General features: G+C 33.3%; 1 protein-coding gene across 1 annotated transcript in view; it reads left to right on the forward strand.

Moving 5' to 3' along the window:
• Positions 1 to 25,743, forward strand: part of LOC140445239 (carboxypeptidase M-like) — a 59,756-nt gene extending 34,013 nt beyond the window's left edge. Inside the window, exons 5-7 of the mRNA XM_072537139.1 lie at positions 7,680 to 7,798; positions 13,620 to 13,799; positions 22,631 to 25,743. Of these exons, the coding sequence (XP_072393240.1) occupies positions 7,680 to 7,798; positions 13,620 to 13,799; positions 22,631 to 22,978 (647 nt within the window). The 3' untranslated portion in view covers positions 22,979 to 25,743. The remainder of the gene's footprint in view (positions 1 to 7,679; positions 7,799 to 13,619; positions 13,800 to 22,630) is intronic.
• Positions 25,744 to 26,303: the final 560 nt, after the last annotated feature.

Raw genomic sequence — 26,303 nt, forward strand, 5'->3', positions numbered from 1 at the left:
TCTAGTTCTCCGGTCAACCCGTCAGAAGCTCTAGAACTTCTCAAGCAATAATTGAGTATGAAATTTAAATTTATTAAATATTTTATTTCTTCTAAATTTTGTTTATTTAGTTAATATTATTAATTAGCGGATTTCCTTTCTTGGATTTTTGAAACTTTTTGGATAACCGGCAACGTCGCATTCAATTTGATCAAGACTTGTCTTCTTATCTGTTATTAAAAGAACTGGAATTTCTAAATGTCGTTTTGTTTTGAATACTATAAAATGTTTTAAAACTTACTTACAGGTCACTTTTTGCCAATTTTCTTTGCACTGCAGAGAGTTTATGTCCTCATACAATTTTTCACGTATAGTTTGGATTTTATTTCTCACTATTACCTCAAAAATCGGAATAAACACTGGTAAAAATGTTTAACACTTTTATTTCGCACAACGCGCTGTTGCCTCAATCAACTTTTGATTTGTGAGGTAAGAATATCAAATTAATAAGATATTTACTCTTAATGTTCATGTTTTAAGGTTATGTTATTGTTTGTTTTGTGTTATATATTGTTTAACTTTAATTTTTTTTTGCTGTATTTTAAGGTATTTTATTGTTGTTTTTATCAGGGGTATTTCAAAATAAATCATCATTGAATTTATTTGCGAAGTTAAGAAATATTTAAATTAATGTTTTATTCTTTTTTCGTTGCCAGTAGTATTCTGCCGTCCTTAGGAAAAACACCGCATATGCAAAAATTATAAAAATTTATTTGGGCGCGAAAATTAGATCTAAAGAGTTTATATTACATGATTATTTAAGAAAAGTATAGTATTTACAATCCCAAATATATATTCTGAAAGAAATACTAAACCTAGCATCTACGAAAACATGCGTGGAACTATGGAAGAACCCCGCAACTACAACATTACTTAGGTCAAACCCCGCATATACTTAAAAGAGCCTGCAGTTACTGTGTTTATTCTAAGCAATACACAATCGCGGTGTTTTTGCTACGTAATTGGCGCGATTAGCGAAAGCATTTGTCAGACAAAATGTGTTTCAATCGTCTACTCATATCTGCTCTAAAAAAGGTGGACGTGTGAAGGCGGTTTGTAAAAGTAAAATATTTACTCTAAGCCTTGATACGCATATAGAAAATTTTAATCCCAGTATATCCCATTACAGGCGTGAATACGCCCTGTTTCGTAGATACCTTTCTAGTGATTTAACCATACAGGTCATGCACAAGGATTATTTAGCAACCTACCCTCATAATCAATGCTCGTATAAGGTTTATCGAAAGCATCTTAAAAATAAAAACACATCTTTCACGAATCTGGGCCATGAAGAGTGCGAACTGTGTAAAGCATTCCAACTACACAATAAAGAGCATAATTATGAGAACTTGAATCCAGCATGTAGTGAAGACGATAGCTGGAAAGAACACATTCAACATGCCAGAGAATGAGGACAAATATACCGTTTAAATACAAATGAACCAGATACATTAACGACCCTTAAAGTCTATGTTGACTTACAAAAAGTCATAATGTTACAAGAATCGATATGTTTAGGAAAGCAATATTTACCCAAAGATTATCGACATTCAATGAAAGCTTTGTACCCCTGGGTAAAGGAAAAAAACAAAAAACTTTTGCATGCCTATAGTATGACGGTATAACTGGACGGGGAAAAGAAGAAATAATTAGCTCATATAATGCTTTCTTTTTACATTAGAGCTTTGTCCAGCATTTTGTCCTTAGGGTTGATAACTGCTCAGGTCAAAATAAAAATTGGAGTTTTTTATATTTCCTTCTATATATTGTAAATTCTGACGCTATATCTGCTCAAGATATTTGTATTTAGTATATCGAAGCAGGACACACCTTCATGTCCGCCAATGAGCTTCCACAGCTATTGGAAATGCAAATTCAAAAAAGGTTATAATAAAAACAATGCAGTATACAGGTTTTTTTAAATGGCAAGATTTCGCGTCGCAAGCAAAAATTAAAAAAATAGAGCCTCATCCTTCTTCTTTTTCTTGATGTGCCTATCCGTTACGAATGTTGGCGATCATCATGGCAATCTTTATCTTATCTGCAGCAGCCCGGAAAAGATGCACAGATGTTGTATTGAACCAGATTCTGAGGTTCTTTAACCAGGATGTTCTTTTTCTTCCTGGACCTCGTTTTCCAAATATTTTTCCTTGCAGGATGGCTTGAAGGAGAGCATATCTGGATTCATTTCGCATAATATGTCCGAAGAACTGTAACTTTCGAGATTTGATGGTGGTCAGTACCTCTCGGTTCTTATTCATTCTTCTGAGGACCTCCTCATTTGTGACTCGGTCAGTCCACGGGATCTTAAGCATTCTCCGATATAACTACATCTCAAATGCTTCTAGTTTTCTGCACATATCTTCGTTCAAGGTCCACGATTCAACACCATAAAAAAGGACAGAGAAGACGTAGCATCGCAGCATTCTTACTTTTGTATCAAGAGAGAGGTTGTGACTCTTGAAGAAGGCCCCCATCCGATTGAAGGCGGATCTAGCTTTTCCGATGCGTGCTCAAATCTCCTGGTTGTTGGTCCATTCTTCATTTATTAAGGTGCCGAGGTAGTTGTAGTGCGTCACTCTTTCTACAGGGGATTGATTGACGTAGAGTTGACCTTTTGTTATTATTTTCTTGCTAAGCCTCGTCCTTACTTGGCGAAAATAGAGAAATTGTTGCCAACAGAAAATCATTTTCTCTAAAGTACAGGTTAACAAATAACTCCGATAGTATGTTTGGAATGAATTATCTTCAACGTAAAGTTTTAAATAAAAAACTTCCCAGTCCTCAGGCATTTACATCTCCATGTGGAGTATCAAAAAATAAAAAAGAAACCATTATTAAAAATCTCAAAACCATAATGCCTTCAAATAGATTACAATTTTGGCCAAACCTTGAGGAAGATCAGGATTAATAAGATAATTTCTTTCTATATTTAATTTTTTTTTGTACTAAATTTTGTTTGTTACGGTTTATCCGGTCTAATAAATGTGGTTTTTTATTAAATATGTAGTTTTAATAAATTATTCAAAAACTTATTTTGTTCTTTAATTATCTTTTCTTTAACATTATGCTAAGAAAAAACAGCACAAAAACATAACATCAGTAGACGCCGTAGTTTTACTTAGAAATTCCAAATAGTACTTACGATTTTTTCCCAGTATCTGTCATAGTGAGCATAAAATTAGGATAAACTACTGCCCCTTTTTTTAACATAGTTTATTTACAGATTTATTGATATAAAGTAAAATCGTTTCTAACCGCATTGTTGTAACAATTTTCGTCCTGTTTAAAAGTTGCAGATTCTTTGAAGTCCATTTACTCATTATTATAAGTACTGCAGATGCTGTGGTTTTCCTTAGGAGGGAAGTATTCTGCTATATCTTTCAAATGGTACCCAGAAGATAGCAATTGAACTTTTGGAGTCCTTTTTAACAATTATCTCCTATAGCGCTGCTTTTCTTTTAATTATATTCCGTAAGTAGCAAATTTTTACATTAAATAATCTTCTGTCCACTAAGTTCTTTCTTAAAGTTGTGTATTCTTGTGAATTTCAGATTTACCTACCTTCTCCTAAATTTATAGCTGAGTCTAGCTTCTCCTTGATGTCAAGGTCCATGCGTATAACCACTTCAGTTGTTGTAGCCCAGTCTGGTTAAAAAAAAAGGTGGAAAAATGTTTCGCAGATATCTGAAGCTTTTAAGACCTAGGTGGGGGATACTAGATGATGAATAGATGAAAAAATACTCCTAGTTTTACCTTATGTTTTTTTTTAAGCAATAATTTATGGTCACAATTTGATTTTTTGTCTATAAATTTTTTCCCTTATATTTTAAATAAACAATATTTATGTCATTTTTTTATGTCAAGAATATCTTTATTTTCCCGTTTTTTTAATTAAAATTGATAAATAATTTACAGAGATATTTGCAAAAAAGCAGTTTTTTTGCACTAATTTATAAATTTTATTAATTTTTTATTAACAAAATAAAATGGTATTAATACATTTAAACATCAAGGAATTACCATCTTTTAGATTTGTGCGAAATTTCCCCCCGATCAGTCAAATATTTTATAAGTTATTTAATTTATTTATCCCTGAGGCTAATTATTTAAACTATTGAGCTTGCCTTATGCATGATGCTAGACACATTCAGCAAATTTCATAGGATTCTTTAAGACTTAGACTATCTCAGAAGTTAAATGCATATTGAGTTTTCATCGAAATTATTTACAAAATAAACGTTTGGAAAAGGGGTTTTTTACTTATAAACAATTGTAATAACTTCTATATTTTTCAAGCTACAAACTTGTACGTACAACCATTGAATAGCTGGTAAAAAAGCTCACATTAAAAAATAAAAAACCTTCTATGACCAATAGGAACGAAGTTAGTGACTATTTTTAAAAAACTCATATCTCCATTGTTTATAAACAAAATAAGAAGTAAAATTTGCACAAATTTTGAATGAAAATCTAAACTTTATATTGAAACTTATAGCTATAAAATTTATCTAATTTTTCGAAACAACGGTACTTTCGATAGATCGACATAGGAAAGTGGAGAGGATATCTGTTTCAGCTCCGTTTTTTTTTCGGCATCTGAACTTCAAATTGGAACACGTAGGAAAAAAATTACATTATCTCGGCTTCCTTTGCAGCTGCAAGCCTCTTTTTTTTTATTCTGGGGTAGCTCGTCGAAATATGAATAACTACATAGTTTTCACTGGCCGGAAAATATGGGAAAACTCGGAAAAATTGAGTCCATTTGAAATTCACCCTAAATACTTCCTTTTTTTTTAATTTGCTCGAATAGTCTGTCGCAGTATTAATAATGATGACATAATTTTCACCCCCCATAAATCTCGGAAAATCCCGGAAAATCAACATATGTTTTTTCATTTTATATCAATGATGTAATATTAATTTATAAAATAATATATTTTATAAATTAAATTTTGGGTAATTTTTTACACATTATATTATTATATTCCTTATATTAATTATAACTGTTTGTATTTTTATAATTAACAATATTGATTTTTATTCTATTTTTCTTACAAATATGATATAGAATATTAATATAATCTGCCTTACTGCTTTGATAAAATAAGTCGATTTTTTCATCACTTGCCTTATTAAATTTTGCAATGTTTATTGAACTTTACTTTTTTTATTTTCTTTACATACATTGGTTTAAAAGTTAAAATTTGGTTCATTTATTCGACTTTACTGTCAGGTCTGAACCTTTTTGTTGCAGGTTGTTTATCTTCACTTATTAAGTCAGTCTTTCCATACATTAACATATTAATGGGCGATCTTAATGCCAAGGTGGGTCAAGGTAAGGTAGGAGAACAAGTAGGAAAATATGGGCTTGGAAACAGAAATGACAGAGGTGATCGATTGATTCAATTTTGCCAAAGTGAAGACTTCGTAATAACAAATACCTTTTTTAAATTACCTCCTCGACGGTTATATACATGGACATCTCCACAACATACCAAAGAAAAAATAGTGAGAAATCAAATAGGCTACATTATGATAGCAAGGAGGTATCATAATGCTGTTAAATGTACTAAGACGTACCCAGGAGCTGATATAGGCTCAGATCATAACCCGGTAGTTACTGTGATAGAGGTGAGACCAAAAAAGATTAGAAGACCACACAGAAAGGCACTAGATTTAAATAAACTTAGAAACAAAAATATACGACAAGAAACAGGAGAAGAAATAAATGAAAACCTCCGTTCAGTGCAGCAACAAATTAACGATACAAACAACGTTAACCAAAAATTAAAGTATATAAATACAGCTATACAACAGCAGGAAAGAAACATCTTACAAAAACAACAACAAAGAATAAGGGGTGGATGACACAAGATATACTAGACTTGATGGAACAAAGAAGAAAGATGAAGAATTACCAAGACAAACACAAAGAAATAAATAAACACATAAAAAAGAGAATAAAAGAAGCCAAAGAGGAGTGGATTAAAAAACAATGTGAAGAAATGGAAACCTATGAGAAAAAGTACGATGCGTTCAATATGCACAAAAAAGTAAAAGAGATAAAAGGAAGCATAAAGAAATGCCAAATAGGTAAACTTAAAGACAAAGATGGAAATAAAAAGATGGACAGAATACCTGAATGAATTATTTCAAGACGATAGAAACAACTTAACTCAGATAATCAATGCAACTGGGCCAGACATATTAAAAGAAGAAGTAGAATACGCTATAAGAAACGCTAAAAATGGAAAAGCAAATGGACCTGATGAAATTCCTATAGAACTGTTGAAGCTTTTGAATGATAAATCCGTAACCATAATATTAAATTTTGCACCGAGGAGCTAAAACAGTTTCCCCTCCACTTTTCTATGTCGATCTTTCGAAAGTAACTTCGTTTCGAAAGGTTTTAAGTTTCGAAAAATTGGATGAATTTTATAGCTATAAAATTAAATATAAAGTTTAGATTTTCATTCAAAATTTGTGCAAATTTTACTTCTTAATGTTTATAAACACTGGAGATATAATTAACAAAAAAATTGTCGCTAACTTCGTTCCTATTGTTCATATAAGGTTTATTTTTTTTGTTAAATGTGAGTTTTTTTACCAGCTATCTAATGGTTGTACGTACAAGTCTGTAGCTTGAAAAATATAGAAGTTATTACAATTGTTTATAAGTAAAAAACATACCCCTTTTTCAAACGTTTATTTTGTAAATAATTTTGATGAAAACTCAACATTCATTTACCTTCTGAGATAGTATAAGTCTTAAAGAATCCTATGAAATTCGTTAGATGTGTCTAGCATCATTCATAGGGCAAGTTCAATGGTTTAAATAATTAGTCCCAGGGATAAACAAATTGAATAACTTTTAAACTATTTGACCGATCGGGGGGAAATTTCGCACAAATTTAAAGAACGGTAATTCCTCAATGTTGAAATGTATTAATAACATTTTATTTTGTTAATAAAAAAATTAATTAAATTTATAAATTAGTGCAAAAAAACTGCTTTTTTGCAAATATCTCCGTAAATTATTTATCAATTTTAATTGAAAAAACGGAACAATAAAGATATTCTTGATATAAAAAAATGGTATAAATATTGTTTATTTAAATTATAAGAGAAAAAACTTATAGATAAAAAACCAAATTCTGACCATAAATTATTGTTTAAAAAAAACGCAAGGTAAAAATAGGAGTATCTTTTTATCTATTCGTCATCTAGTAACCCCCACCTATGTCTTAAAAGCTTCAGATATCTGCGAAACATTTTGCAGTGAAATCGATGATTTTTGTATAACCAGACTGGGCTATTGGTGGAACGAACAAAAAAGTTGGTGGAATAAAGAAAGATGGTCGCTTCGCTTTGTCTGATGAAACGCACTGTCTATTTTTATATGTCTATGGGAAGTATCCACAGATTCAACATAGGTTCTTTTCGTATTCACGAGTGGAAATATAGTTTGAATTTGTTTATTTTCTAAAATAACCGATTTCCATTAAATAATGATTTTCTCATTCTATAATGGTATCTAAATTCATTTATATCTGCGCAGTAGCACATGAACGTTTTGTTATACGAGTCTTCTTTATCAAAATGCATAATTACTTACTAAGATTTTTTTAATGTTCCAGCCGATATGACCGATTATAATTACATATTTCGCGGATGTATGGAAGTCAGATTCGAGATTTCCTGCTGTAAATATCCCGATATCGGAGAACTTGAAGGAATTTGGTTAGATAACAAAAATGTAAGTAAACAAACTTAGGTAATGTAAACAATAAACAATTTTTATTATTGTAAACTACGCGTATTTTGAAATTAACGAACAATTTATTTTAATGACAAGAGTTTCAATACAAAGTCCTTAGCTTTGTTATTAAGATTTAATTTGGGGACAGCAGCTTTGGAGACCAACTTGGTTTGTCCACTGTTAAACATAGACCTTTTTTAGATATTTCTGTCCACCTTTGTTCTGTGCCTCTACTATCCAATTGGCCACAATTCTTTTGAGGTCGTCCGTTCACATTTGTCCACCTGCCGTGCTTCATTCTTGCAACAGGCCCCGCCCCAGTTTTGCTTTGTAATAAGTTCGATAATATCTTCTATTCTTCGTTGTCTACGATTTTCCTAGTTTCTTATTCTATTTCCTTAAGTGTATTTCAAGCATTGATTTCTTCATTTTATGCTTAAGTTTCTGCTTCGTATGTGAGGACTGGTAGAACATAATGGTTAAAAGCTTTTTATTTACATAGATTGGAATAATTGTTTTGAATATATCTTCGATTTTTCTGAATGCTGCTTATGCTAAGCTTACGTTTTCAGAAACACAGATGTCTGATTGTCTCGCATTAATCTTATTTCATGAGCCAAATACTCTTATATTTCAACAATTTCCATGGCCGATTTTCTGATTCCGATTCATAATAGCTCATTAAGGATGAGACTTACCATTATTTTGGTTTTGCATAGTTTATCCTCAAACGCACCCTCTGCGTAACATAACTATGACTTCTCCTAAATCGTCTGCTATGAGAACAATACGATCAGCATATCGTAGGAGATTTAATTTTCGTTTATCGATGTTAATACACTTTGAGCTCCACGCTAGCCGTTTAAATACGAGCTCGATAATTGTTATAAATAGTTATGCAGTAGTATATATCTGTTAGAAGTTTTCTCAAATATATCAGATTTTTGTCACACCCACAATCCGTAGAACTGATTGATACTTTATCAGTGTGAGATTTTGAATTTTTTTGTTCTACTTGCCTTAGTAAATCCATTTTTGTTTAAAGATCTGACAAGTAGGGAAAATATTCAGCTGTCCATTATTGGTATAAACTCTGTTGACAGAAGCTCAATCTGGGACAGAAGCTATCGGTCTAAATAATAGCGTCCTTAAAATCCAGGATTCGGACTTCCACCATTCACGTCATACGGAATGTATTCTTCTCCACTGTGCCTGCCGTTGTGGTTTTCACCCGTATCCCTGAGCCGAGGTCCGTGTTATACCCCATCACTACCCCATGCAACTGGGACTTAATCTGAACTTAGTCATATATTCACTCCAGCCTACTAAAGTGAAAGATGCCTACCCCCGCGTTGCACATACTTACGTTGATTTTAAATAATTAACCGGTTAAAAGTCAAATTTCAAAAGTGACGTTAAAAATTCGAGAAACGTCTTAGAAACAAATGATGATTTGTCTTAACAAAAACTTATTATCCCCAGTCCAGAACTGTTCACCGAGCACGTGTGTTGGATTTCTTTGCGTTTAACATGCCTTTTATATTTACTATCTTTCATTTTGGTGTGAAAAGTATGTTATAAAATTCATAAAATATAGTTATTAACTATGAACCTACTTATAGTTGGTATCAATATGCTCACAAGGAAGTAGACTACCATATAAAAAGCAACAAATTATTTTATTTATTTTACTATTGCGCGATGTAAAAATTGGCATTTATATTATTCCATGCATGATACCAACCCTCATAATACCAGATTTTTTTGTGACACGCAATACCAATGGGGTCAATAGTGACCCCAAAGCTTTCCATCAAATAGGGTAATAAAATTTGTAAAAAAATAGATATTGATAAGAAGTACACACAAAATGTTTTAATTAAATTTGAAAAGTTTAAAAATACTTAACATTTTTAGTAAATTATAATAAAGAATAATTAATAAACTTATACAGAAGTAAAAAACTTCAAAATTTGTATATTGGTATAATAATATGGTTTATCCACCAATGTCTCAAATTCAAAGTTTTTCCAACCTTCAGTATTGTCAGGACATCTAAAAATGTATCACCCAACATCAGGACTTCACTGCAGACAATACTTTTGAAGAATGAGATATGTGCACATTATAGTAAGCTTAATTATATCAACTGTAAGCTTAAGATAATGTATGACTCTGCTCGATATTTTTGGATTCATTAATATTAATAATTTTTGACAGATGTACATGACAAGATAGATTCTGCTAATTCAATTAAATTAAATAGATTAAAAAATAAACTTATCAATCTTATCAGGTTTAAAGCTTTGCATGATCATGCTTCAAAAATATACCAATATACAATTTTTTTTTTATACGATAGTAATACGAAGTTTTTTACTTCTGTATAAGTTTTTTAACTATGGTATACAGCCAACTACTGGGATTTTTCCATTAATTTTTTTTAAAGAATTAATAGTTTTACAAATTGTTTGTTGGATATTCAAGGCAAGTAGTTATGTGATGGTCCTTACTAACAAATCAATTGCATTCTGACATCTCTGGAAATATTTTCTGTCCAAATTTCTGGGGCATTTCCAACATCTACCACTTTTCAATTCTCCAGGTTTTTGCGCATGACGTAGCATGATGTAGAAGGTTCATTTGCACTTGTTTCAGCAGCAACTAACTCTTTTCCTAACTTCTTGAGAAATTCGCGTCGTTTATAACCCTTTTGTGTTTTCCACTCGTTTTTTTATTTATTTTTTTTTATGGCCTGAACAATCAGAGGCAAAAGGTAATGGTGAAACGGTTCTTTTCAGAATTTAGATCTAAAAAATATAATTAGTATATATTATGTGAAATTATGTGAATTTACAAATTGGTAAATTAATAACTGTATGAAACGCGACGCGAGAGGGCAGCTGTGGCTGAATTCTCTGCAATATCGTTGTGCAATGGGATCGGGAAACCACAGAAAACCGATCCCCCCTGTCTAGAACAAGCTCGTATTAGCTCGATTCGAGCTCCATCTCCGTGGAAAGTAGCCAAGTTTGAGGATGGCATTGATTATAAAAATTATTGAAGGTTTGTTGATCCACAGGCGACATGATAGGATAATCATGAGGTGCGTGTGGGTCGAAGGGGCGCCGAGCTGTCGTGTCATGTCTCTATCGATCCTTGTACGGAAGGCGAGGTCAAATCTAGGATCGTTGGGAGAGATTAGGGTGTTTTGTAGATGGGTTTTGAAGGCGTCAGTCTTCTGTTAATTTGAATTTACGATTTCGTTGTTCACCACAAGGTGAGAAGGGTTATTGGTTTTCTGTTTCGTTAGGCATTTGAGTTTGTGCCAGAATGCGCCGCCGTCGCGATAATCAAGACTGGAGGTAGCTGCAATCCATTGTCTGGCTTGCAGATTGTTAATCTGCAGTTTGATTACTGCAGACAGGCGGTTATATTCTGTTTTGACCAGGGGGTTGCGGGTGCGTTGAAACGCGGTGGTTTACTAGGGTTGATAATCCTGTTGGGGACTGATAACTCAATTGCTTGGTTTATCAGTTCGGTAATAACCGTGATACCTTGGACGATATCATCGGGCTGTGTTAAATTGCCTAACTCGGAGTATTAATAGATAGGTAGGTTCTGAATAGTAGTGAGTTGACGTGTTTGTAGTCTCTTATTCTTTTGGGAGGGTTGGGAGGTAAGGGGTTAAATATCTGTTCTTTAACCAGCAGGGGTAGGTGAATCGACGTGATCGAGTCACCCAAAAAGCATTCGTCATCCAATAAGTCGATCACATCGTGATCAACGGATGACACGCCCTGGGGACCAATAAAATTCGGCTCACGGTTACGGATACGATGTAGGGGGAGGTTAAGGAGCAGATCCAAAAGTTCATTGCCTGCACGGTTTGTAGCCGTGTCGCCAAATTGTATGTTCCTGGCATTAAAGTCTCCAAGTATGATTGCCTTATTCAGGCTGGAGACATAACCAAGCAATGTTTCGGATAAGGGTTGAGCAGTTGAGCAAGTCTTCATCATTTAGGATAACATGAGGAGGGATGGTGTGAGGAGAGAAAGGAATTCCATATTTAATGAGGAAGCTAATACCACGTGATACTTGGCTGCGGGGGCGGTGTAAAATGCAGTATCCGGGTAAGATAGGGTCATTAATCCTGCTAGCAAAATAGCGTCATTTTTATCCATCGTAAATAGACTGAAAGGCACTATATGTGGACAGGCATGTTGAATTGAATGTTCTAAATTGACATTTTTTTTCTCTAAGCTTAGTAGTCAATTTTTTAAAAATTGTGATATTTTCACCTTATTTTTAAAGTGATTCTGATGGAATCGAATAATTCAGGTCATAATCAATATTTCTTGAAATATTTAAAGAATGTTTACTGTTATTTTATATTATTTTTAGAAAATCGAAAGCAAGCTGTTTTGTAGTGACATTTCTATTTAATTTTTATGTTTGTCAGGCACTTAGTTATATTCTCGCCTCATCTCGGGAAACACTGTTGATTGTATAGTATACCCATCGAGCAAAAAGACAAGACTGTTTTCTTGCTCGATGAGTATACCGTATATATTTGACTAATTAATGACGTAGAAGTTAGCTGTGGATACCCAAAATATAGGAGTTTTTGTTAATTTTGCTATATTGGATGACGTCACAAATAGAAAATTATTTAAGTCTTTTAATTATAACAAGTTACTATTTTCTTAGTTTTAGCTACAACATATTTTAATAGTGACCCGTAAATATCTTAACGATCAAATAAAGCAACAATATTTGCCTAATCTAGATGTCAAACTAAAATATTTGGAAATTTGCTTACTGACCTGTTATAGCGACATACCTGATAATTTAACAAGTTTAAAGCAAATATTTTGATAGTTTAAAACAGCGATGAAAGAGAAGTGGTTAAAGGTCCACCGAAAAAAAAAATATTTCTACAAACAAATAAAGATTAGTTGGACGGAATATTTAAACTGGTAGAAAACAAACAAATGCGATCAGGTTGGCCTTCTAAATCATTTGAAGACTCCAGCGAAAGGACGAAAAGAACAAAAAAACAAAAGGAATACGTTCTTTGCTTGATAGTGAAGTTATCGTTCACGCCGAACAGACATTACAGAAACTCTTCAACTCGTGCAGGGAGATACAGAGATGCGTACAGGCAGGATTAAATAAAGATTACTGCTCTTACACTGCATTTTTTATTATACCGAAAAATTTATGCATGAAGTTCTTTTGGGGAGGAATGCAACCTAGATATATGTAGCTGGGTTCTTTTAAATTCTGACCCACTATTAACCGTTTTAAGCAGCAAGAAACAGGGTACAGAAAAGGGTTAAGCCAGTGTCATTTTGCTCTGAAACCATTTAAATGGTGTTACCGGGTGTACTTATATTTTTTGATCATTTTAAATTTTGATTTTTTCCATGAAAAATAATGTCAATTAAAAAAACAATATTTTGTATGAGTAGTATCCTTTAATTTGTATGGGTTTTAGTAGAAATATGTTGTAAAATTATTTGGGCCGCGTAAATCCATTACATCGACGTATGTGTCGTCGTGAATTACCCACATGGGCGACAAGAACATAACTGACATGCCCAAATCTTACACGTGAATCTTACGTAAATTCTTGACATCACCAATGAAGACTATGGCAAAAGCAGTGAAAAAGTTTCGAACACAAGAATTGACATACAGCAAAACAAGTTTTTTTTCATTTTCATAAATGAAAGACGTGAAATATCGTAAGATTTCGACGGAAAGATATTTGTATTTGTATCAACGTCAAACTATAGTGCTTCTGTATTTTTAGGCTTTACTCCAGTATTGCATGCAGGCGAATAGAGGCGTAACAGGACAAGTTTTGGACCTATATACCAGAAAACCAATAGAAGCTACGATGAAAATAGTTGGTAGAGATATGGAATTCAGGAATTACAAAAAAACTGGAGAATTTTGGCGCATTTTGCTGCCAGGTGATTATCAAATTCAGGTACGTAGTAATATTTGTTATTTTATATTAAATATGACTCTTTTAAGGCATTTCTTAATATTCGATAACACTTAGAAGCAGTTTCTATAAAACCCGTTACAGTATTTATTAAGTAGGTGATTCTAAATCTCCCTACAGTTTGATTCTAAAATTATGAGAATCACACTTACCTACTAACTTAGTCCTAAGCTTGACGAAGTACTTCTTCACATACTAATTCTCTTCAGAACTTTCTTCCTGACCCCCTCTATCAATTTAGCTCTGGGTCTTCCTCTTCTGTTTTTCCTTGCACTCGTCTTTCGAAACCTTGTTTTTTAAGCCTTTCGTCTAACATTCGAAACACATACTCCTACTATCTGAATTGAACTTCTGCGGTTTTATCATTTATGGGTTCTAGTTGTAGGTTTTGTCTAATTGTTCCGTTTCTGATTTTGCTTATTCTTTACTATTGTCTATTTTTCTCTGAAATCTTATTTCTTATTCTTGATTTTTAGTTCTCTCTCTGTTAGTGTCCAGGCCTCGCTACTGTATATAATTGTAGGCCTTACTACTGTTTTAACGACTACCGTTTTTATCTTCTTTGGTATCTCTCTTTTTCCGAGAAATATTGTTTTATCATCATTCTGGCTTTACAACCCTACGTGGGTCCTAGCCTCTTTATTTCTCTCCAGTCATCTCTATCTATTACCTTTCTCTGCCAACGACGTATTCCCATATTTCTCGTGCCTTCATTGATGTTATCGATGAAATATTGTTTTCGTTGCATTAAATATGTTTCCGGTTCTTTCCAAATTTTCGATTATTTCCTAGTTCTGTTTTCTAGGCATTTAAAGATATCTAGTGGTTCTAGATAAATAACATAAATATTATATAAGTCTACGCCCCTACAGCAGATAAGCCAGAAGAAGAACTAGAGCGATTTTATCAACAGCTAGACGAAGCCTTAAAGGCGACTAAGAATCACGAAATTAACATCGTATTAGGAGACTTTAACGCAAAAATTGGGGAAGGAGCCGTAGATCACATAGTTGGAAAATATGGTCTTGGTCAAAAAAACGACAGAGGGGACAGATTGATACAGTACTGCCAAGACAAAGATCTAGTCATAACGAATACTTGGTATAAGTTACCACCCAGAAGGCTTTACACATGGAAGTCGCCTTTAGACGGACATCAGGGCATTATAAGGAACCAAATAGATTATGTGACAATAAATAGAAGGTACAGGAATGCTATTACTAAGGTATCTGCATTACCGGGAGCAGACATAGGATCCGACCACAATCCCTTAGTAGCAAATATTAAACTGAGGCTCGCTACAGCTAAAAGAAAACACCAGAAGGCATCAATAAACATTAAAAAACTCAAAAACAATGAAACAAGTGAAGCGTACACAGAGGAAATAAACAATAGGTTTTCTAATATGGCAACTGAGGATGATGTTACTAAGTCATGGACCACCATAAAAGAATCATTTGGTGAGGTGAACAACACTTTTCTACTCGAGAGTAAAACAACTACCAAGAATGTGTGGATGACAGAAGAAATATTAGAGATGATGGAACAACGCAGACAGTGTAAGATTAGGCAGGACCAAGTAGGGTACCAAAATATACACAGTCAAATTCGTAAAGAAATTATAGCGGCGAAGGAGATCTGGATGACTACACTTTGCACCGAGGCTGAAAACCTATATAAACTCGGCGACAGCTTCAATCTTCACAAGAAAATTAAGGAAATTGCTGGTGTCTTCAAGAAAAAACAAGTCACTGGTATACATAATGACCAAAATGAACTAATAACGGACCCTAGCGATATACTTAATACTTGGAAATTGTACACAGCCAATTTGTTCAATGATGACAGAACACAAAAACCACCACAACTGGGAGACCATTTGTATGGCCCAAGTATTTTGAAAGCTGAAATTGTACACGCTATCAAACTATTAAAAAGTAACAAAACCCCAGGACCAGATGATATGTACGCAGAAACAATCAAGTTACTTAATGAAGAAAACCTAGACATTATTGTCAAGCTCTTTAACGACATTTACGATACGGGCCAGTTTCCAAAAGATTGGCGTCGCTCTACATTTATCGCCCTACCAAAAACACCACGTGCGAACTTCTGCAAGGACCACCAACTAATAAGCCTAATGAGTCACTTTTTAAAACTTTTCCTGAGAATACTGCACACTAGATTGTTTAAGAAATGTGAAGAGAAGCGATCTTTAGTATGCAAACACTAATACAGAATTGTTTAGATCAATGAAAGGATATTTTTGTTTGTCTGTTTCATCGATTATGAAAAAGTATTCGATAATGTAAAACACGAATTGATGATAAAATACCTACAAGAGTTGGGATTGGACGACAAGGATATAAGAATTATCGCCAATCTGTATTGGAACCAGACAGCAACAGTACGTCTTCAAAATTTCAACGAAACAGAAGATTTCTCCATTAAAAAAGGAGTAAGGCAAGGTTGTATACTGTCTCCAATGCTGTTCAATTTATACGTAGAAAAAGCCTTCGCAGAAGCAGTGGCAGACTCTAATAAGGGTATTAAAGTTAACGGCATATTTATTAATAACATCAGGTATGCCGATGATACAGCCATAAAATAACATCGAAGCTCATAACATCGAAGATCTTCAATGCCTTTTAAATGATCTAACTCTTGCAAGTGAAGCTCAGGGTTTGAAAATAAATATCAAGAAGACAAAAACAATGATTATAAGTAGAAATGATTACCCCAACGCAAAGATATATGTATCTGGAGAAGAAATCGAACAGGTCAGGCAATTTAAATACTTGGGTTGTTTGCTGAACGAGGGTTGGGACCCCGAGAATGAAATAAAGAGCAGGGTTGAACAAGCCAGAAATGCTTTTTTTGAGGCTTCGTAAGTTTTTGACTGATCGCAAATTGGACTTCAACCTCCGATACAAGATGCTTAAGTGTTACGTGTGGCCTGTTCTCTTGTACGGAATGGAAGCATGGACGTTAAAGGCCAGTTCCATATACAAACTTGAAGTGTTTGAAATGTGGTACCTGCGTCGAATGCTTAGAATATCATGGACGGACAGGGTCAAAAATGAGGAAGTACTCAGAAGGGCAGGCTTACAGGATAGGGAACTTTTTAGTTATGTAAAAAGTAAGAAGACTGCATACTTGGGATATATATTACGAGGAGAAAGATATACTTTTCAGCAACTGATACTCGAAGAGAAGATAGAGGATAGGAGAGGTCTGGGACTTGAAAAAATGTCATGGCTGCGCAATATTCGACAATGGACAGGAATCCACAGCTATGAAATCCTTCGCAATGCTGCTAAAAACAGAATTATTTAATCCTGACTATTTAACATCTCACCTGGCAAGACGATGTACGGTGGACGCCTACGCAGAAATGCACGTCACCTTAAAAAGAAGAAGAAGTGGTTCTAGCTCCATCCCATTCAATCTTATACCATGTTAATTTTTCGTCCCAGCTATTATAGTTAAGACGTCAGAGATTAGACCTTTAAAAATCATACGAACAAGCTGAACTTTGCTGAGAATGTCAAGTTTGGGACCCTAAAAATATGTAAAACCATTTACCACTTTTACCCTCTAACTTTCCCCTAAAACCCCCCATGTAGGGGGGAAACAACGGGAAAAATCGATTTACCAAGAATCTGTACGCCGTACAAAAAAATGTTTTAAATAAAAAATGTAGCTGAGAGAATTTTGAACAAAAATATTTATTAACACTGTTTGTGTAGAATAAACCGTTCTCTCAGAAACAATACTTGAAGAGACCTACGATTTTTAATGTCAGTTACGCGCGGGAAATCAATTTTAAATAAAATTTGTATCAACTCGAGGGTAAACAGGGAAACGAGGGAATTTAAACATTTACGTTACAATCGCACGTCACCGGAAATGCCTCCACGAAAACGGCTTAGATGTAATTTGTAGCTGAAGTTTTATAGTTTGTTTCAAGAAACGTACTTTTATAATTAAAAAAAGCAGTTTTACATAGTTTAGATCCTTTGTAAAGCAAAAGTTTAAATTCAGCGTTTTTTACTCATAGTTTAAAAGCCTCACATTTATTGTCAAAACTCAAAACTGAAATTTTATGCTATAGGTTTTAAAGATTAGGCTCTAAAACTAAAAATTCCATAGTGACCTGTCAATGAAAGTGATAAATTTTATTGATCTCATGGGAATCATAAATAATGGCAAAAATCGCGGAACGTCTATTTATTTAATACCTTTATAAAAACTGACTTCATTTGCGACAAAATACAAAACTTACATACGAAAGCTACACTCTTTTCCTTTAAAACGCATTTGTGATTTTTGTCGATCTGAAACTGGTCAAAAAATATCGAATTTTTACTGTGGAGTTAATACAAATTTCATTTAAAATTGAGTTAGTGCGCTTAACTGATATTCAAAATCCCCGGTTGCTTCAAGCTTTTCTACACAAAATTCTACACAAAAAATGGTAATAAACATTTTTCAAAATGTTTATTACCATAAATCAAAATTATCTTAGCTACATTTTTTATTTGAAACATTTTTGTTTCTACTATAGATTCTTCGTAAACCGTTTTTCCCCCATGAGGGTTTTAAGAGGAAATCGAAGGTAAAAGTGGTAAACTTTTTTGCATAATTTTGGAGGTTGCTAAATTGACATTCTCAGCAAAATTTAGCTTGTTCGTATAATTTTTAGAGGTTCAGTGGCATTTTCGTCTCTGACGACTGGAGTATTACGATTTTTTTGTTTTATCTGCGTTTTTCATTTTTAACTTTAACAGTTCTTAATTTAATATTTCCAGAGTCTACTATAGAATTTCGGTGTTATTCGCTATTAAGGCCACTTCGTCCGCGAATAGTAGTTCGTATAATTGTGTTTGTTTAATTTTCCAGTATCCTAGTGGTAGTTTTCTCATCTTGTCTTGGCTTTTTTCTGTGCTTCATTTAGCAGTACTAAGAAGAGTAGAGGGCTTAGCACGCATCCTTGCTTGACATCTTGGTGTGTTGTGAAGTTCTTGAATTCATTATTGCTTATTTTCCTATGTTTCTATTATTTCTATACCTATATTTTATAATTTCTATTGTGTTAATATTCACTCCTTCTTCTTCAGGTTCCTTCTCCTATCGGAGGTTGGAAATCATCGCTATCTTAATTTTATTGGCCGCGCTTCTGAATAATTCTAATGAGCTGCAACCGAACCACTCTCTCAAATTTCTTAGCCAGGATATTTTGCGTCGTCCTGGGTTTCTCCATTCACTCACTCCACCATTCACTCCACTTTCTCGTAATGTTTTCCATGTTCTTATTTATTGTCTTCTCACAAATTTGTCTTATGTGAATATGAAGCCTTGTGTGCTTCTATTCTTTCTAAATCCACCTTGCGTGTCTTCCAATTTTGAATGTATTATATTTATTCTTATTCTTTTCTCTACTATTATTGCAAATACTTTCCTGGTATACGTGGTCTGGTTATGCCTCGATAGTTGGTACAGTTTTCTGGTAGTGTCTGTTTTCTTGGCCTGTGGTATTTTCACTTTGTTCATTATGTCGTTCATTAATTCCTATAGACAATCTGTTTCTTCTCTTGCTATGTGTTTAATCATTTCTGGGGTGATGTTATTCTTGCCCGTTGTTTCACCTAGTTTAACCATCTCTATTGCCTTCTCTAATTATTCTCTTTTTATGGATTCCGTATCTTGCTCTTCGTTTATGTCTTTTTTCATTTTAGTTATTATAATTTTATCTCTCCATTATTTTTTTACAAAACCACAGACACTATGAAACAATAAGCGGTGGTTATTACAATGTTGCAAACAAAAGACTGTTTTTTCATACGTTGTAGTCAACAAAGAAGCATAGGAAAATAAGTGACTTTCATTAAAAGTGCAGATCGCTTGGATAATTATCGCTCACACGTAGCGTCAACTTGGAAAAACAACTCTTGAACTAACCGACGTTTTGCAGCCAGTGAAGCAGAGAGTAGTTCCATCGGCCTAATAAGACAATCGTGTCTTGGTTAGGGGTGAAGGCCGCTCCGCCATCATCAATACTTTTGTGGTTGGTTTAGTCGAAGAAGACATCGTTTTCGATAGCGGGTGCTATCATTCTATTGGGGTAAAGCACAACGTACACAAAAATCAGCAAACTGCGATACGCAGATGACACGCTTACACTAGCAGCGATTGAAGTCAAAATGATTACCATCATTAATGGCTAAGCCGGATAAGCGAAGAATTCGGACTTCAGATTAACAGCGAAAAAACAAAAATAATTATCGTAGACAGAACAAATGATAATCTACCGCACAAAGACCAAGTGGTAGACAGATTTGTATACTTATGCTCCCTGATAACCAACAATGGCGATTTCTCCTCAGAAATCAAGCGTAGACTAGCAATGGCCCCAACCGCAACAGCTAAACTGATTAAAATATGGAAATAACGAACAATAACAAGCAATACTAAGCTCAGTTTGGTCAATGCCCTTATTTTTCCCATTGCTACATGCGCAGCTGAAACATGACTCCTCTCAAAAAAAAATCAATAGGAATAGGATCGACGCCTTCGAAATATGGGTCTGTAGAAGAATTCTAGCGTGTCCTGGACAGAATATAGAACCAACCTGTCAATTCTGGAATATCTAATTTACTTTGGCCACATAGCTAGAAGAACGGGGACCATGGAGCTATTGGTAGTAGAAATAATGGTAGAATGCTGAAGACTAAGAGGAAGATCTCCAACACGATGGGTAGACCAAATGAAGACTCTCGTGGGAAATTCCCTACATGGAGCCTCCATATGGCACAGGATTGCGGCCAATGGAGACAGCAAACTAATATTTAAAGTGTCACCACGCCCTTACAAGGGCTCATGGAATAAGGAGGAGAAGGACAACCTACACAATTTGTTACCAAAACTATTTGCTACTTTATCGAGTTTACTGGTATATACATTTTGTTTGTGTTATATTTAAATACGTTCATTCGCTACAAATTCATGTTTTTCTGTGCTGAACTGAAATATATATATATATATATATATATATATATATATATATATATATATATATATATATATATATATATATATATATATATATATATATATATATATAATATTGACAGACATTGCGACTAGCCTTTCTTGCCGTATTATATTTTAGCATACCTACTCATGTTATGTTTTTGTAGACGAGCGGTTGTTTTTTTTTTTTTTTATCGGACATATTTTAATTTGTAAATATTATTCATTGTATATATAATTTTTTTATTGATTTTACTTTTTAAATGGAGTTTCATGTAATCCTCTTCCTTTTATTTTCTATGGTAATATACATACCCAAAGCGAAAGAGAGACACCAGCGAATTCTAGATTGAAAGTAGACATTCACCTCACTTTCTGATGGTCTTAATTGTTATATAGGGGTCATCGTATGTTTAGAATGCAACAATCTGTACCTTCTTTTGTCTTAGTTGTTTTAGCATACCATAAAAGATTTTTTGATTTTCCCTGTTGTTTCATGGCATTTTCTGCTCAAATTCCTCCCATGACCCCTCTTTGGTTTCTTTGACTGCTATATTAAACTTCCTTTCGTATTTCTTGGTAAGCTTCATCACGTGTTTCTTCACATGTGTAACTTCACCACGTGTTTCTTCCGCTGCTATTATTAAGCTTATTTTTATATTTTTCTATTTTTCTTCTATAGTTGTATTCCTTTCTCAATCTTTAAACATATTATCTAGTTTTTCCTGGCATATTTTCTGTATGTGTCTCCTTTTAGTTTATAGCTTTTTATTTATTCACTACCGTTTCTTCTTTTCTTTCCTTATTTTTTTCTTCTATTGTTTTCAGTCTCAGTATTACCAAGTAGTGGTCGCTCCCAATCTCTGCTCCTCTTTTTTTTTACCTTCGTGTCTTGTGCTCCATTCCATTTATTAGCGCTGACCAGAAAATAGACTATTGTTGATTTTTCCTTTCTGTTTTCTGCTGCTCTTGTATCTTTATGTATGTCTTTATGTTTAAGTTTCGTGTTTGCTATGACCAGTCTATTTTTCTACATATTTCTTTCATTCTTTCTACGTTTTTTTACTATCTCTTAGCTTTCCTTTCCCATGCATTCCGCTAGTTCTTTGGTATTATTTCCAACTCTTCCATTTAAGTAACCCATGATAATTATATTCTCTTTCGCATTATCAATCCCTAATATATAGCTCTAATATGTGTAATGTAGCTCTTCAACAAATTTGTTTTTCTCTTCTCTTCTTGCGTCTTCGTTTTCGCCGTAAGCTATTATTACGAACCATATTATTTGGTATTTCATTAATTTTATTTTCACTATTAGTATTCTTCGTAGATATAATTTTCTTCTGCAATATCTTTTAACGTATTTGGTGAAATTATCAGTCCCACTCATTTTTTGCTCTCTCCTTTGTATCTCCTCCTGACCAAAACAGCCAATATCCTTTGTGTATTTTCTAAGTTTCAGTTATTCCCAGTATTTTTATTTTGTTGTCCCTCTTTTCATTCTTATTTGTTTTTGTATTTTGTGATTCCAAATTTTTGTCCCCATTTATCCCTTGTTCGTTATTGTATTTGGTTCCTCTTCTTTATTGCTTTTTAGTTATTTGGGGTCGTTCTGGGTTTATTCCTGTTTATTGTTTATCGTTTACGTTATTTTTTTATATATACTATGGACAGGATCAAACTAGAAGAGATAATTTTCCTTTTTAATGTATAATGAGGCAATCATCACATCATACATTGCTGAATAACAAATAAAACTAAAATATTGTTAATATTTTTAGGTGGAAGCTGACGGCTATTATCCTCAAATTCAAAACTTCTCTGTAATAGATTATAAAACAGATCTGCCAAAATTAACACATTTACCAATATTGATGTTAAACACATCGATTTCTACAACGACCGTTTCAACAACTCAACCGACCACTACCAGTACAGAAGCCATTAAAATGATAACGCAGACAAACAACATTTCTCAGACACCTCAACAACTGATGATATCGACAAATTGCAGTCAAAAATGTCTAGGAAATTATGTACAGGAAAATATTTACCTGATAGTTTGCGCTTTATTTTGCGTTTATGCCAACGCATTCAGTTCCGTCTGCTTCCGTCAGGATAAACGGTAATTTTTTAAAATGTTGTTGTAATGTCATGGAAACTAATAATTCTGTGGAAAAGATTGTTATTTTGCAGAAAATAGTGGTTGAAATTTGAACAAGAAGTTGCGGATACATTGAATTTATACTCGATATGGAAATACATAACTGTAAAGGTTTAATGATAATATTTTAACATTTGACATTATGACAAAACAATTTTAAATCATTTTAAGATTGATATTTATAACAGTACGTTGGGAATTATCAACTTATCATCATCCTGAGTGGGTGTTGACTGACTGTACAACTTTTTCCAAAAAGCTCGGTCTTCCATCAAGCTGTTGTCCAGTGGAATATTCATTTTTTGGAGATCTGGGTGGATTTTGTCTCTCTTGATCTTTTTTCAGTAAAGACCTCCATTCAAACCAGTTTTACAAAATTTTGAGTCTATGTATAGTTTGTTTCACGAAAAATGGTTGAGTGCTTAATGGTTACCTGAGTTGATCCTATTGTGTATACAAGAGTCTCTCAATAAACTACCGAAGTACACAGGGTCGCACTTCAGAAAGTTTGTTATTTAATATATTTCATTGATAGCTGTGTAATACACGATTATAAAAATTTATTAAATTATTTCATATGGTATTTTCAGGTTGTTCAAGTGAATATACTTGATAATTGAACAATTTTTAACATGAAAAAGTAGTTTTTTTGTGTGTTTAAAAGTTTTTGCTCTTCCTAATCAGATATCGTTAAAAATGTACAGTAATAATAGTTCTATTTACAGTATATACATACAAATGAATACATAATGTACAAAAAATAGATGAATTGAAAAAAAATATAGAAAATATATACAAGTTAATATTTACAAAAAAAAAATACCCAAAATAACCAAAATATATTTATGAATTCCTAAATACCTAATTCTGTTTCGCTGTCGCTATCCTCTTCAAGATTAATAACAATTGGTTTAATTATGTGATTCAAAGTAACATATGAACTTTCTACGTTCATTACATGGCGTACTGAATTTTTCCAACTTTCTGGGGAGATATCATCAACACATTTCCTTATTAATTCGACTACACTACCACTTAAAGCCGGAGAAACATTTTGTGACCTAACATTTGACTTTAGTTGGTGCCACATATGCTCTATGGGATTAAATAAACAATAGTAGGGCGGAAGCCGCAACATTGTATATCCCATGTCCTCGGCCAATGCGTCACAAACATATACTTTTTTAATAGAAAATGGTTTTAACACTTCTAACAGTTCATTTTTTAAATAACTTTCTTCAAAATATATATCGTTTTCTAACAGGTAGTTTTGAATTTCAATTTTCGTGTTATTTGCACTTGGAGACTTATGTAATTGACGACTGTGGTAACTTGCATTATCCATTACTATCACACTATTTTGAGGAAGGTTAGGTATAAGAAAATTCTTAAACCATTGCTAAAAAAGCTCCGCCGTTGTATCCTCATGGTAGTTCACGCAGGAGTCTTTAATGTTCTTTGCAGAAAGCCATAAGGCATTTGGGACCTAACCATTTTCTGATCCTGCATGTAAAATTGTTATTCTTTTCCCTTTGTTTGATGGAGCTTTTGTTTGACACCTGTTGGAAGAATCGGACCATCCTTTGGATGGTGTTTCATGAGTGTCAAACCATGTCTCGTCCAGATAAATTATTGATCGATCTTCTGTACGGTACTTTCTTATGAAAGTTATATATTCAGTACGCCACTTTTGTAAACGATAGGACTCCATAAGCACTTGCCTTTTGTCAATTGTACGATATCTGAAGCCCATTTTAGACAAAATCCTCCAAAGACTAATGCGGCTACAGTTTATTTGTGTATCATCATTAGTCGTTGTTTTAAAGCATCTAATGTAGGTATCCGTTGCTCTTCGTACATTGTGTAAAACAACTTCGTCAATACATTTGGTAGAACCGGCATCCTTACGCTTCCTTATATTTAAAAATATCTCATCGGTTTTATATAATTTTACAAATTATACAGAATAGAGGGAACCTGTATAATTATTCCAGGAAATACTTAACGATCAACAAATTTATTGTGGTCATTAAAAGATCAACCATTGATAGTGAAGCTCACTGTTAAAATGTTTACAACTTTATGAAATAAAATGTATTCTAATCGTTTTTATAATTTTATACGATTTTTTAATTAATCGTTTTTATATTACCAGGAATTTATTATACAAACAAGATAACGACACTCCACAGTAGCTTCAATTTCACCTGAATACTTACCTGCTCAACTAATGTTGACTAAGCTGGGGTACTTGCGGTCGGGTTTTATTGCAATCATTAAGCACTCAACCATTTTTCGTGAAATAAACTATACCTGTCGTGCCCATCTTAATCTCTGAGATGTAATCTCTTGGACAATGTCATTATCATATTTTCTGAATAACAAGAAACCACTTTATTGTGACTGATTTATTGTGACTGACTTATTCAAAACTGAAAAGTTTTGAACAAGATGAAAATAACAATGATGACAAAAGTTAACAACACTAAAATCAACTTTATGTAAAAACTGTAGTTGTAATGTAAAAATATTACATTACGACTTATCATTTTATAAAAATTACAAATATCAAATATTGAGTAAAATCTTTCTGTGACCACATAATCAGAAAAAATACGCAAAATGTAATCAAAATTTATTATTTATTTGAAGTACGGAAAGATAAATTTTGGTTAGAATTTGCTGTGTGGTCTTCAGCTCGGGGAAATGTGTTTTACTTTTGAACTAGCCAGGTACAATATATATACAATATATATATATATATATATATATATATATATATATATATACAATATATATATATATATATATATATATATATATATATATATATATATATATATTAAACCTAAAGCTAAGATTAATATTATTACAATAATTAATATTAAACTCAAGAGTCTTTCGAAAAGACGATCTCTACCGTTTCTCGACGTTATCATAAAGAAAAACCAATCCCAAAGTTTTTATCTCTCTGTTTATCGAAAACCCACCCACACCAATCATTACTTGCATGCCAACTCTCATCATCCACCTTCACAAATTAATTCAGTCATTAATAGCCTTGTCTCCAGATCAATATGCCTTTGCGATGATGCAAGTAGACCCGCTGCGCTCTCTAGTTTATAACAAACCCTCATCCAAAACGGTTACCGCTAAAATCACATCAATAGGAGCATCCATAGACATCAATCTTCCACTCAATCTCAACCCAAAGAGTCAGAACCTCATCATGTGAAAGCTTTTTTTCCGTCAAAGGAGCCACTGACAAAATCGACAACATTCTTAAATCA

The sequence above is a fragment of the Diabrotica undecimpunctata genome, chromosome 7 (assembly GCF_040954645.1).
Source record: "Diabrotica undecimpunctata isolate CICGRU chromosome 7, icDiaUnde3, whole genome shotgun sequence".
Lineage (NCBI taxonomy): Eukaryota > Metazoa > Arthropoda > Insecta > Coleoptera > Chrysomelidae > Diabrotica > Diabrotica undecimpunctata.